The 15,528-nt window shown below is 41.3% G+C and overlaps 1 protein-coding gene across 1 annotated transcript in view; it reads right to left on the reverse strand.

Moving 5' to 3' along the window:
• Positions 1-15,528, reverse strand: part of LOC126771233 (1-phosphatidylinositol 4,5-bisphosphate phosphodiesterase classes I and II) — a 76,705-nt gene that overhangs the window by 5,224 nt on the left and 55,953 nt on the right. Inside the window, exons 9-18 of the mRNA XM_050491007.1 lie at positions 13,625-13,782; positions 12,847-13,033; positions 11,878-12,035; positions 11,420-11,557; positions 10,746-10,979; positions 9,523-9,906; positions 8,900-9,032; positions 8,496-8,775; positions 8,359-8,434; positions 438-575 (exon numbers count right to left, since the gene is read on the reverse strand). Of these exons, the coding sequence (XP_050346964.1) occupies positions 438-575; positions 8,359-8,434; positions 8,496-8,775; positions 8,900-9,032; positions 9,523-9,906; positions 10,746-10,979; positions 11,420-11,557; positions 11,878-12,035; positions 12,847-13,033; positions 13,625-13,782 (1,886 nt within the window). The remainder of the gene's footprint in view (positions 1-437; positions 576-8,358; positions 8,435-8,495; positions 8,776-8,899; positions 9,033-9,522; positions 9,907-10,745; positions 10,980-11,419; positions 11,558-11,877; positions 12,036-12,846; positions 13,034-13,624; positions 13,783-15,528) is intronic.

Here is a 15,528-nt window from a genome sequence, read left to right on the forward strand (position 1 = left end):
TACTGTAACCAAACGATCAACGGAGGTCATGAGGTCATGACCTCGCTGCCCGATAGGTAAATGCCTACTGAGCGCTGTTGCCTGCGCCTGGGTTACCATGTGACTTTTCTCATTTAAAAAAAAAAAAAATTCGGGCAGGGTCAGTCGGGCAGGGTTTTTCTTACACACTGAATATTATACATCGACAATTTAAAAAAAACATGACTGACTCCATATACCGCCAATGCTTACCGAGCTCGCTTGCTAGTGTGCTGTCCCTTAGGGCTGTTAATACACTGGCTCAGTCAACCTACAAACCGGAAAATTCCAATAGATGAACCTACCCAGACGTCACCAAATCTCTAGGTGACGATGAGCCCTTACCACCGGTGACTGACCATTTACGATAGATATAAAGTCTAAAGCGATACGGAAAGGTTTGCGTGTTCAGATCCTACCTGCGAGTGGATTTCTCTCTTTATCCTCAGTATCTCGTCTTTATCTCTGTTGGTTTTTTTAGACAGCGCTTTGACGTCTTCCTTCCGCGAGTTTGCCAATTTGTTTAAAATTTCCTTTTTTTCCGATTCTAATAAATCCTGAAAATTATAAAAAATATTTGATTATTTTAAATGTTTAATTCTTTCAAAATGCGAGTTATCGTATGATTCATCAAACTTATTAAAAAAGATAATAAATAATAAAAACCATTAGCAGATTCCTAATTCACATATAACATATCAGATATCACTAATATCTGATTTTAACCGTCAAACCGAAAAACACGAAACTTCTTATAGGTAAAAAAAAACATTATAAATTCAGGATCCACTTACGCACGCCTATACAAGGCGTTCAAGCTAGGAAGATCGACATAATAATTACAAGCATAGTGAAGAACGACCTCGTCCCACGCCGGCGAAGTGTGAAAAAAGTACAAAAGTTTGAGTCGAATCTTAGAAGAAACGATTGGTTTCTTCTATTTTTGAAGCTTCGATTTATAAATTCTATCGTTTATTAAGAAGATGAGTTTATTTTTTTATGGACTAAAAAAATCATATTTAAAATATAAAAAATACTGGCGAAAGAATTTTTATCTAAAATATCTGCAAAAATGTTTTTTTTACAATTTTTTAAACTTCCAAGTCCTTAAATTATTTTTTAAAGCAGCCGATCGACGCATGACGTCACATCGCCCAACGTCGCTCGCTCGCCCATACAATTTCGCCTGTAATTTCGCCTGTATTATATTCTTGATTTTATTTATATTTCGGTTCGTATAAAAAAAACTTTCATATATTTATTATACAGTACCATAGCATATTAATACAACAAATATAACTCAGGAAAAATACTTTTTCCATATATATATATATTATCAACAAAAAACAAGTAGATATTTTGATGAGCATTTTAATTTAAGTACCTTAGTGGTAAAAATTGTATTTATAAGTTTTTAGTTTGAGGATTAAATATTTAATTTCTACAGGCTAGTTATAGGTATTCGTTTAATATAAACATAGTTCAGAATGTTTGTAATAAGAGCCTTGATGCGTTGAATACCGATAGTGTTGTCATAAGAGTTTGTGCCGATGAAAAATACATTTCAACTTTAATCTTAGGTTTATTGTTAATCTTGAAGATGATTTGTGAACAACGCCATATCGCCAATGGTATGAGTTGATAAAATCCTTAATATCTGTGACCCATTCAATTTGATTTTTACCACATTATGTTTCTTTGCAAGTCAAATTGTTGAAATAATAAACATCAAATAATAATAGTCATTCCTAAACGAAATTTTCTGTGTCGCTCGCTGTCGTGAGGCGCTTGTTTTTTTTTTCTCTGTTCTGTTACTTGCGTTTACCGAATAAAACCGTTGTTAAACCTTATCTCGGATTTTTATTTCCAACAGGTTATGGGCCCAGGCCGTATACCTAAAAGTTTCAAGGTTTAATATTTATTATCATAAAGTACAGTACAGCTGTTGATATTTCGTAATTTCATCGAAAATCGTCCCGAGAAAAATGGCTATGTCTAACCTACAAATTGAGAAATTGGCCGGACGGGAAAATTATTCGACTTGGAAGTTTGCGGTAAAATCATATCTTGAACATGAAGATTTGTGGGAGTGTGTCGATCCTGGCACCGAAGTCGACTCCAAGAAAGACGTCAAGGCCAAGTCTAAAATCATTTTGTTGGTGGAACCAATAAACTACGTCCATATTGAAAATGCACAGTCATCTAAAGAAGTATGGAGTAACCTACAAAATGCTTTCGAGGACTCCGGGTTGTCGAGAAAAGTCGGCTTATTGCGAGATTTAATCAATACAACACTGGATAATTGCACAAGCGTCGAAGAATATGTAAATAAAATAATGAGTACTGCATACAAATTACGAAATATCGGTTTTCAAGTTGATGACGAATGGCTGGGAACACTCATGTTGGCAGGTTTACCTGAGAATTAAAACCGATGATCATGGGTTTGGAAAGTTCCGGCATAAAAATTTCGTCAGATTTTGTCAAGATAAAACTTTTACAGGAAGTGAAAGTTTCCAAGTCTTCAGCGTTATTTACAAAGCACAAGAATAACTCTAAAAGCAATGCCAAGCAAAAGGGAAAAGGGCCCCGCTGTTTTAATTGTAATAAATATGGACACTTCAAAAATCAATACACAGCGAAGAAATCTGACCAAAACAGTTTTTCAGCAGTTTTTTCAGCTTACAGTGATGTGGAACCGAATGACTGGTACATTGACTCAGGTGCCACATCACACATGACAAGACGTTGTGATTGGCTATATGATATGCAAGCATCTCCGATTCAGCAAATAAAGGTGGCTAATAATGATGTTGTCTCCGTGCAAAATATGGGTAAAGTAAACATTCAAACCATTTTTTGCAAAGATGATTGTCCAATCCAGGTGAGAAATGTTTTATATATTCCTGAGCTGAGTGTAAACCTGTTATCGGTTAGTCAATTAACCAAAAATGGCTGTAACGTGGAATTTAGTGATGTGGGCTGTAACATATTTAATGCCAATAAGATACTTATAGCTAATGCAAGTCTAATCAATAACATGTATAAATTGAACACTGTTTCTGCTAATGCTTATGCTGTTGCATGTGAAAATAAGACAGATATTATTACATGGCATAAAAGAATGGGGGGCATTTAAATTTGGCTGATGTAAAGAGGTTAGAATTGTGTGCTGAGGGTATAACTATCACAGATAAAGATGTTGATAGTGTTTGTATAACGTGTTGTGAAGCAAAACAAACACGATTACCGTTTCCACATTCTGGTTCAAGAGCAAAAGCACTACTAGAAATAATACATACAGATCTATGTGGTCCGATGGAGACACCATCTGCTGGTGGTGCGCAGTACTTCATAACTTTCATAGATGATTATTCCCGTAAAGTATATGTGTATATTCTCAAGAACAAAATGGATATTAAATCGGTGTTTCAGAAATTTAAGGAAGAAGTAGAAAACGAATTAGAAAAGAAAATAAAAATAGTAAGAAGCGACAATGGAAAAGAATACTGTAATAAAGAATTCTCTGATTTTCTAGCAGCTTCCGGCATCAAACACCAGACCAGTACTCCGTACACACCTGAACATAACGGGCTAGCAGAGCGGATGAATCGGTCGTTGGTGGAACGGGCAAAATGCATGTTATTTGGTGCAAAGCTGCATAAACATATCGCCGTCGCGGGTTTTAGCTGAGGTAGCTCCCTATGAAAAATGGACTGGTAAGAAACCAAACCTTTCCAATTTAAAGATTTTTGGTTCCAAGGCCATGGCACATATCCCAAAACAAAAACGCTTAAAATGGGATCGTAAGTCAAGGGAATTAATTTTTGTGGGATATTGTGACAACACAAAAGGCTATAGACTATATGATCCAACAAATAAAAAGGTCATAATTAGTAGGGATGTTATATTTATTGAAAAATCATTAAATAATGATGATAATAATATACAGCAACCTGTATTTACCAAACAGCTTGTGGATATTCCTCTAAGTACAGGAAATGATGAGGTGACATCTATTGTTAATACTCGGAGTGAGACCCAAGATGACACATTGTCACACTCAAGTACTGACACATCTTTTGATAGTTGTGTGTTGAATAAAATGACTGATGATGAAACATATTATCCTAGTTCCAATGATGACAGTAGTGCTGATGGTAGTTTTACAAGAAATATCACTTTAAGATCACATCAGAGACACAATAATTTCATGTGTGTTCAACAGATTTTAGACCCACTGACTGTTGAAGAAGCCTTGTCAGGCTCTGATGCTGAACATTGGAAAGCAGCAATGGATGAGGAGTTTCAGTCATTATTAGAAAATAATACCTGGGACATCACTACTCTTCCAGACAACAAACGTCCCATACCATGCAAATGGGTCTTCAAGAGGAAGACTAATGAAAATGGAGAAGTAGTGAAATATAAAGCACGGCTTGTTGTTAAAGGTTGTTCACAAAGACCAGGTATAGACTACACAGAAGTATTTTCACCAGTGATAAGGTATGCTTCTTTGAGATATTTGTTTGCGCTGGCAGTTAAATTTGATTTGGACATCTGTCAAATGGATGCTGTGTCAGCTTTTTTTCAAGGCGACATAGAGGAGGAGATTTATATGATGCAACCACCATTGTATGGCAACGGTAAAAATGTATGTCGTTTAAAAAAATCTTTATATGGATTAAAGCAGGCAAGCCGGCAATGGAACAAAAAGCTTAGTTCTGCTCTTAAAAGTATGGGTCTATTACAGAACAAGTTAGATCCATGTATTTACTATAAAATTGTTGACAACAGTAACACGATTTTTCTAGCTACATATGTTGATGACATCATTTTATTTACTAATAATATGGAGTCCAAAAATTATGTCAAGGAAGAGCTAAAAAAACATTTTAAAATAAAGGATTTCGGAGATATTAATTATTGTATTGGCATACATGTAGAAAGAGACAGGAAGAAAGGAGTTATATATTTAAATCAGAAAAAATACATAACAGAAGTTCTAAATAAATATGGCATGTCTGATTGCAAGAGTGTTAAGATTCCAATGTATACTAATACAAAGTTAAAAGGAATAACTGAGGAATCCAGTATCTTGAATGGAATCCCTTATCAAGAAATTATCGGATGCTTATTGTATATTTCACAAATTACTCGGCCTGATATAAAGTTTCGTTATAAATATGTTGAGTTAATACAATCAAATACCTGAAATGACACATTGGATGTCATTGAAGCGAGTTATGAGATATTTGAAGGGGACTCTAGATTATATATAGATTGAGTTATAAACACAACTCAGAAGAAAATATAACTCATGGCTTCTGTGATGCAGACTGGGCAAGCTCAGAAGATGACCGGCGTTCCTGCACTGGGTACATATTTTTGTTTCAGGGAGGAGCAATCAGCTGGAATTCTAAACGCCAGCCAACTATTGCTCTGTCCACGAATGAAGCAGAGTATATGTCTTTGTCGTCCTGTGTTCAAGAGGCTATGTGGCTAAAGTATTTTCAAGAAACATTTTGGCCTTTACTGAAGAATGAGGCAATGATTATTTACAGCGATAACCAAAGTTCTATTAAACTTTCAGAATCCGATGGTTACCATTCCAGGACGAAGCATATTGATGTGAGGCACCATTTTGTACGCGATAAGGTTGTTAAAGGGGCCATTGATGTGCAGTACATACAGACAGACTTGATGGTAGCTAATGCACTCACTAAAGCGACTCCACATTAAAAACTGGCATACTGTGCTTCCAAGATGGGGTTGATTTGAGTTTAAGGGAGGATGTTGAAATAATAAACATCAAATAATAATAGTCATTCCTAAACGAAATTTTCTGTGTCGCTCGCTGTCGTGAGGCGCTTGTTTTTTTTTTCTCTGTTCTGTCACTTGCGTTTACCGAATAAAACCGTTGTTAAACCTTATCTCGGATTTTTATTTCCAACACAAATACGTAGTCTTATACAGTATAATACAAATTAAATCAAATGATTCTTCATTCAAATAAGCTTATAAGGGCACTTTTGAATCGCCATTTTACAGTATTGAATTAAACGTAAATAGACGGCCAGTACAGTCGGGGAAAATGTATTGCACTAGCCACCTCCGCCTTGCCGGCCCGCAAGATGCCTCTTCGCGCCTCGTTTGAAGTGACCCAAAGGTTTGTAAGAGGAGGGGAACACCTGAGCTGGTAAAGAATTCCATTTTTTGGAAGTGCAACAAAGAAAGGAGTTGCCAAATTTCTTTGTGCGCGATGGAATTCATGTCACAGTTAAGCGGTGACATCAAGAGCTAGCACGCGTAGACTTATAAAGGAAGGGGGAAGCAGGAATTAGAGAGAATAATTTCTCAGAACACTCGCCGTGATACAGTCGATAGAAAGCGCTCAGCCCTGCTATCTCTCGACGCAATTGTAACCGCTCATGGCTGCAACAGATCCAAGGCCTCCAGTAGATACTTAGCGGAGCCATCTTAAAGGTGTGAGCAATAGTCAAAGCAAGACCGTACCTGTGTTTTGAACATCAGGCACAGTTGTTGTGGCGTGAAAAAACGCCGCACTTTGTTCAGAACTCCGAATTTCCGCAAGCTGTTTTTATAACAGCCTCGATGTAATCTCTTGGACTAAGGTCGCACCGTACGTCAATCACCAGCATGGCGATTTTGCTTTGTATCTCCAGCGTAGTGCCACAGAGGGAGGGAAGAGGGGAAAATGGTGACTTTTTCGCTGAGTGCGCATACCTGTGTTTTCTTGGCATTAAATTCAACAAGATTATCAGAGCCTCATTTGGCGACGAGTTCTAACGTCCTATCGTCGATAGCTTCACCCCAGAGGTGTGTTACGTACGCTAGAAGATCACCTGTGGACCGTTTTCGTCGAAACCCGTACTGACGATCATTAATTAGACAGTGATCTTCTAGATAATGGATCAGTTGGTTGTTTAGTATTCGTTCCATCACCTGACAAACCACTGAAGTCATAGCTATTGGCCGATAATTTGCCGGGTCAGACCGATTCCCTTTTTCGGGAACCGCTTGCACATTAGCTCTTCTCCAAGCCTCCGGCACACATCCTGAAGAGAGAGAAAGTTGGAACACAGGAGACAGTTCCGCCGCGCACTTCTTCAGCACTACGGCTGGTATTCCATCGGAACCGCTAGTTTTCCGTATATCAAGTGATTGCAGCTCCGCGCGCACATCACGTTGCCTGATTTTATGTCAGGCATCGTGTGGCCACATGAAGGTATTGTTGGTGGCAGCGCACTACAATTATCGATCACGTAGTTATCGGCAAAGAGTTACCTGGCTTAACTCTTCGGAAGGTCGGCTTTCTCCTGCGGACTGTGAATCCGGTCGGATTCCTGAGCGGTGGCAGCGAAGGTTGGCAGAAATTGTTTTGCACAGATTTAGTCAGACGCCAAAAGATGCTTCTTTCGAAGGTTCCTTTCTATAGGCTTCCCAAGAAATAATGCAACTGGATCACCAGTTTCACCAGACGGACTATCAAGGTAATTGTCGACGGTGCACTCTGATTTAAAATTCGTCAATTCTAGTGTTTCACAAGGATGTGTGTTATCACGTAGTCTGTTTCTTCTGCATATTAATAACATGTGCAAATTAGCAAGATTCAATGTTGCCAGACAACAGCACTGTAAAAAACAAACTTAATACACCGAACGCGCTAATATTTGTCGGGAACACGTCGAAGAGTATAAACTTGTGTCTGAAATCACAGGTGTTTACTAAAGCCTGGGATTGGGTCCAACCAAATTTGGTACAACTCAACCCCAATACGACACAAGTTTGCGCGATGACTTCTAAAATGACACATTTTGTCATATCCCCTCATTTTGAGAATACAGCCTCGCTTCCAAATTTAGTATCGGGACGTTAGGTTTCGAGGTCTATTGAAAGGTGAAACCAAATTAGCCTCTAAGAGTTTATTTTGCTCAACAAGGTAAGTCAGTACATAAGGCGAGGCAAACTGCGAACTGGGGTGTCGTTCTACAAGATAACGCACTACCCCCGCCGATCGATCGGTCGTCGATCGTCGAAATTACTCGATCATCCACCCTCGTAGTCACGTCTGACTCGACTACTTCTATCTTTTTCTGCGGCGGGAACGTGGTCTGGAGCAAATTTGAGCGAAATCGGGAGAACTGCTGGAGGAAACATCTCGAGATGGATAAATTATTTTTGTACATATACGAACCTAGTCTTACGATAAATACGGAGGGCGTCACGTTCCGGGCGCCTCCGACTACGCACACCGACAGACTCATCTTTCGAGTCGAGGAGTCGGAGGGAGGGGAGGGGAGGAGCGTCGGCACTTACAGTGAGAGCCTTCATCTGCTGCTGCTGCTCGGCGCGCAGCTCCTTCTCGAGCGCGGCGTAGATGGCGTGGTGGTACCTGCACACAGTCGGCGTTAGCGCGGCGCGGCGGGCGGCGCGGGCGGCGGCGCGGCGCGTACCTGAGGCGCAGCTCGCGCTCGCCGGCCGCCGCGCCGCCGCCCGCGCCGCCCGCGCCCCCCGCGCCCCCCGCGCCCGCCGCGCCCGCCGCGCGCGCCGCCAGCCGCGCCGCGAAGAACTTGGCGGCCGCCGGGCGCGCGCCGCGCCGCCGCAGCGCGTCCAGCTTGCGCGCCAGCTCGGCGCGCTTGTCGCGCACCAGCTTGCTGTTCAGGAGCGCGTCGATCGCCTCGGCGGAGTCCTCCTCCGCGGCTCCGCTCCCGTTCCACTTCGCCTCCGCCTCGTCTGAAATTCGATTCGGAAGGAGCCTCGGCGGGCGCGTATCGGCCGGGCCCGGGGGCTCCCGGGGCTGCCGGCCGACGATCCGAAATCGTTCCTCGTTTTGACCCTCTCGTGTTTCTGTGCCTACCTGGACCTTTTTCCCCTCGAATGTCCTTTTCGGGTTCGATCGGCCGCCGGCCGCTCTCGGTCTCGTTCGGGACCTTCTCGCCGCTGGTGTTCGGCTTGTTCGGACTGCCGTCCGTGCTGCCGTCCGGGCGCGTCTACGAAACGAAACGTCTATTACGTGTCCCTGTCCCCCCCCCCACTCTACTCACTTCTATTTTTACTCCTTTGCTGTCAATAGAGGGAGACTGAGAACTCGATGATGCATTTTATTAGCACGAAAGAGTATTTTCAGTATAAATAAACAGTCGCAAGAGTATTTTCTATCATTAATCTAATTCGTACGATAAAGTATTTACGTATCTTATCATGTATAGTACTTGAGTACGTGCTCTTAGTATATACAAATAATATAAGTGTTGATATAATTGTTCTAGTGTATACTGTAATTTTGATTTTTAATGATCGGCGACGTCGCGCAGATGTCAAATATTTTTATATATAACTTAAAAAACGATACTGCCGATCACAGGAAATGTTTAATTTAAGGTGAAGACGAATTTAATTCGGTGTCTTGTCCTAAACAATTCTATTTTTGTTGAGGTTGTATCGAAAGCAAAGTTTTTTTTAATGTTTGAGTCGACTGACCGGTCCGGGCGGGCCGGGCGGGCCGGGCGGGCCGGGCGGCCCCCCGAGCGGGTCGCGCGGGCGGCGCACGGGCTCGGCGCGCGCGGGCTCGTCCGTGTCGTCCGTCAGCACGGCCAGCTGGTGCGCGCGCTTCTCCATGTCGCTCTGGTACTTGATGGGGTTGGCCAGCGCCTCCGCCAGCTCGGACAGGCGGTCGGGCACGTAGTCCTTGACGCGCACGTGTAGCAGCAGGCTGGCGGCCAGCGGCAGGCCCAGCTCGGCGCGCAGCCCCACGTGGCGGTAGCCGGGGCACAGGCCCAGCACGGGCAGCACGCGGTGGCCCAGCAGCCGCCCGCTGTCCTCGTGCGCCGCGATGCGCAGCATGGCCAGCTCCGGCAGCACCACCTGCGGCGACGCGGACAGGCCTCGGACTCAAATGCTTCCGAGTTCACTCGAGGTGCTCCGAGACAACTTCACCCGTTAACTACAGTTAAATCTTCCGAAATGATTTTAGACGAGATTACGTCCTCGCACTCGTTATATTGAGTGTTTTCCCGACGCGGAAGACGACAATATATTTTAAGTAGCCCCGGCGATTGCAAATTTTTAGAGCTAGGGATTAATTGTTACATAGAAACGATCAAATCCAACATTTGTCACAAAAGTTGCTTTAAAATGCTATAATTGTATTCATTTGAAACTTTTAAAAGGCACTCCGACGACGACGCGAAGTCGTGTATCTGCCAACAATACCGATGTAAGCCCTCCCAGGCGAAAACAATATTCAACTGAAAGTTTGCGAGCGGGCCGCGCTTCTGGCTTTATTAGCTATTCGCGCGCGGACTGAAAAGCAGTCGGGGTACAACTTTGAAAACTAAATTAATACATCTCCAATGTTTTGCAACAATATTAATAGTATAAATGTTGAAAGGTAAAAACTAATCACGCCATTAAACTTGTGAAATCGTAAGTAAAACTGACTTTTGTTTCCTTCAAAAATGAATAAAGTTGATTCCCTTTGTTGTTTAAATCAATGTTAAAGTAATTTGTAACAAAAAGTCTTAAAAACTACAGTTATCTTTAAGATAATCTCAGTTCTGTTACTAGATAAGTTTCCAATAATGCAAAAAAGTTCGTGTAAAAGAGAAACTGTATCACGTATGGAGTCGGTTTTTGGAATTATGACAAATGGTAATGGGTAGCCGTCTGATCTCTAACGTAAACAATAATATTAAAAAACTTACCTTCTTGAACACAAACGGCTCGTCTCCATACACGGGATTAATTCCATTGTTCGGAACGACCTTTGTCCTAAACTTCTTCCGGACCGTGTCGGCCGGTAGACCGAACATGTCCACTTCCACATAGGTCCCGGTGCGCTTGTCCGTCAGCAGCTGCCCGGACACCACGCTCACCGAGAGCGAGCCAGCGATTATACCATCTACTGTACTCTCCGCGAACGGATCCAAGCGACGATCCTGTCAAGTAGTTATAATGAATTAAGCACCAAAACTTTTACCGAATATTATAACACTCGTTATTAAGAAGTAAATATTTCGTAGGTATGAATTGTGTATTGATTGTATTTAAAATTTATCTCGAGGTGACTGAAGGGACGTCGGCGAAGAACAGACGTTCGTCAATGATATTCGGAATAGGCGATTTGAGACTATTGTTGCTTCATGCGCGCGAACGCGATCACTCTCTCTGCCTGCCGACCCTCGCCGAGAGGGGCCGCGCAACTGCGGGCCGCGCTAAGAAACTACTTAAGGAAATCTTATGTGTTTTGTTAGCCCGTCACGTAACATTAGCCACTTGACCGAAGAGGCGCTTGCCTTTTCATGAGCACAAACTCATACTTTGAACATGTTTTGTGTTAAAAGGAGCATATGTTTTAAATGTTAGAGACAATAAATACCTTTCTTCTCATAAATTCCGGTTTGAGTAGATATCCACATCGACGGTTGTATTCAAATGTTCCTAGATTCAGCTGCATCGCGAGATCTAAGGTTTGATAATTGAGCGCCACTAGCTGACAACCTGCGTTCCAGAATACCTAACGAGAAACATTTCAACAATTAAACCAAAACATTCGTCTTTCTTCCGGAAGTTAAAAGAATTACACTTTCATCAAAAACATACTTATTATATTCTCGAAGACAGGTTCGTAAAAGCACTTTTAAATCGTAATTTTACAAGAACAAATAATGTTAAAGCTAAGGAAAGTACATTCTATCAATTGAATGATATATGTATGTTAATAAAATATAGTTCAACTAATATATCCGGTCCGATCTTCAATAGTTCTAAATGTCTTCTATTCCCTTCTATTTCTATGTAGCGTTATTGATGTTCTCAACGAAGCTGTGTACTAACCTGTGGCATAAAATTCGACGAGTCGAACCGTGTCCCCGCGGGGTAGACGCGCGACAGCTGGTGCTTGTTGTAGTTCACGAACTCTATCGGCCGCTCTTTGAGCAACGTCGTCGCTTGTTTCTCGTCGAACGACGACATCTCGTAGAAGCGGTTCTTTTCTGATTTTAATATATTACGACAATGATTGTAATACTATTTAATTACAAATTAAGCGATAACACGCGAACGGTGTCACACTGAAACACGATACAAAATTTAGCTCGTTATTGCGGCGACGTGGGATGTTTATATCCTGTGCGAGGGCAAAACTCCTCTAACTCTTGACCTAATTCCGGAGTTTCTACAAGACACGCTAATTAAGACATACGATAGTGGATCAAGTTACAGCGAACTCGGAGCGAGATAAATTGAATAAATTGGAAAAATCTTTACGTCCAGAATAATAAAACGTTGTAGCAGATTTTGTGTCATATATCAATTTAAATATTCAATCTAAAACAAATTATTTATTTTTCATTTTAATCTCTTACTTAGTTACTAAATTCCCTTAGAAATAAAAAAACATTTAATGAATATTTTCCAAAAAAACAATCGACCGTTTAAATAAAAATCGAAACGTTTTTGTTTATTGTTCCGGATAACTTAACGATATATGTCGAATGCGGTACGTTAAATTTTTAAACACATTAAAAATTCAAACACTGCATATTACATTAAACTAAAATCGAAAACCTCAGCAGCGCTTTCTTTACTACAACCTGGGGCTTAGACTTCTAGTGGGATTCAAATTCGCCTACTGACTCGTTAAGTAAAACCGACGGGAACGATGCGGGAAACGAACGAACCGAAACTGCGGTCGTGTTTTGCGAATGTTAGTTACGTTCTCATTCTAGAGCTACGTGACATGGCGGCGGCCCACCAACGCGATGGCCAGCGGGTGGCGCGGGCGGTAGTACGGCAAGCGCTCACTCTCGGCGTTCTCGAAGGAGGAGAAGTGCACGGGCTGCACGTAGTTGACGAGCGCGGAGATCTCGGCGGCGGCGTGCGTCTCGCGCGCCTCCTCGGCCGCGCCCTCCGCCTCCCCGCCGCCCTCCTCCTCGCTCGAGCTCTCCGACTCCGACGACGACGACTCCTCCTTCGAGCCCTGCCGGACCAGCTGCGCCCACACATGTTATTACGGCGGGGTGGAATGGAGCCGGCCGTCTCCGCCCGTCGGTGACATGGGAGCCGATTACGGGATTACTTTATGTTAAATACCATCAGTATTAGGAGCCTATATATGTATTCCCAGGGAGGTTTGGCGTCAGGCAGGCGGTCGGCTGTAGTCTACTGAGCCTATTGTTGTTGTGTTTATGTCGAAATGTTACGAAGCGAACTCCGTCACCGTCAAATGTCTTCGATTGAGACGAGTGAATGATGCATGACTTCAGTTTATTCAGTAACGATTACATACGAATCTTCAGCTCACAGGCGAGGAAATCTGCCTTTGAAAATACTTGTTTAAGAGTGCCGTCAGAAGTATACTAATCAGGAGGCATATTTAAAAATCTATATTCAAATAAATCCAATCGTAATTTTATATAAAAATATATAAACACATAAAACATAAACAGAGAAATAAGAAATATATGGAAAACTATATTCACTTTTTCCATGACGTAGTCGTCTCCCAACGAACAGCACCATTGTCTCATATTTTAATGAATAGGTATTAGGTATTGTAAATAAATCCAGTTCAAGTTCTTACCGGTCCGTGCGCAATCTCTCCATTACCCTGAGGGACTGTTTCACTCTTATCACCCTCTTCGATCACCGGCTCCTCTTTCTTGTGATGGTGGTGATGTTTCTTCTTGTTCTTTATTATAATTTTGTTCTTCAGCATCGCTGGCGGTGGTAGCTCTCCTCCTACGAAAAAAAAATAGCAGTTGTTGTTGTTGAGCTGATTATTTATTTATTTTAATTATTATTGCATATTTGATATAACTATAGCACGTACTATTTACCCTGTACTCAATGGTAGGTTCGCCGTCCAATCAGATTATGAAAGCGAATAGAGAGCACCCGTGTTTGCACACACACTTGTGCACTATAATAGAGGCAGGCCGCAGTTGTGCCAAGGTCGAAATTCGGGAGGTATATTATTATAGGAACTATTTACTTGTGTTAAAAGTTACTTATATTTGAGCTTGCTTCTATTTACCATCAGAAGGCATATTTGCTTGTTAAGGTTGCCTTTATATATTTTTATCTGCCATATATATTAAACGCATTACATTTTAAGCTCGAAGGAAAGACGATTTCGTCTGAACGAGTATACGCGTAGTCGTTGAAGGCTGGTACGCTACAGGAGTGCATAATGACGATCCATTTGCGTGCGGTTTCATAAAACTATTTACGGAAAGTATGGCGACGCTTCTTTACGGCTAACTTGCGGGGGAAATGCATTTCTTTTAATATGGCAGGCCTCTTTATGCTCTATATAATCTTGCGGTAACACACTTGATAATTATTACGTATTATTATTATGTTTTTATCATACATGGAGTATGTAACCGTCCCGTACAACTTCTGCTTTAACATTATCTTTGGTAATACAGCAAACATTACGTGTAATGATAGATAATTAATTGATTGTTCATTTTAAGTACACTATTTTGACATTTAATTAGCAAAAGGCTAACCTGAAATTAGACTAAGACGGTGTTAAAACAAATTAGTAAAATACCCGTCTAAAGCGGTAAAGAAAAGCTCGTAACGGCTAGCCATTATTGTTTTAACGCCCGACGGCAATGGCACTGCAGAGGGTCACTTTTTTATAATATAGGAAAGAGGTCGGGCAAATGGTCGGCACCTGATGATTAGTGGTAAGTGGTCAACATTGGCGATGTAAGAAATATTAACCACTCCTCACGTCGACAACGCCCACCAACCTCGAGAACTAAAACTGTTATCTCCTTGTGCCTGTAATTACATTGGCTCATTCATCCTTTAAACCTTCACCGGAACACAATAGAAGAATATCTGATGAATGGGTAGTACCTACCAAGATGGACATGTACAAGGCCCTCCCACCAAAAAGCTCAATAAACCGCATCACGACTAAGCGATGACAGGCATATAAATTACGGGATTAGCGGGAAAATAAAGATAACGCGGATGGAGTCACAGCGACTTGGCTAGTAATGGTCATAAATAAAGTTAATTATCGGTATTGAAAAAAATCCTAACAGAAAAACTTAACATTTTGTTAGTGATCGCATACGACCGCAACCTTATCTACTCACAATACGATACACACAGGTCTCATATTGTATACGTCTAACGTAATAATTATCTGATTAAACTCTTATTAAAGTTTAAACAATGGTGACGTTTAGATACTTTGAAATGTTAATTTAAATCTTGTATTAGATTTGTTCTACGAAAGCGACTTTAAACTCATTCCAATTCTACAAATGATAAAATATTCAAACAAAACTTTGTTACGGGAGACGTTAGTTTGAAACTTTATATTTCGAAAAAAAGAACTTATCGAAAGCTCTTTCGAATCAACACCTCAATTATATGGTCTAATAACACCTAGAACTCTACCGAGTGAATATCTAAGCGCTAAATTAGAAAGTACATCTAATATAGTAACTATAACTACCG

Source organism: Nymphalis io, chromosome 10 (assembly GCF_905147045.1).
Source record: "Nymphalis io chromosome 10, ilAglIoxx1.1, whole genome shotgun sequence".
NCBI classification, from domain to species: domain Eukaryota; kingdom Metazoa; phylum Arthropoda; class Insecta; order Lepidoptera; family Nymphalidae; genus Nymphalis; species Nymphalis io.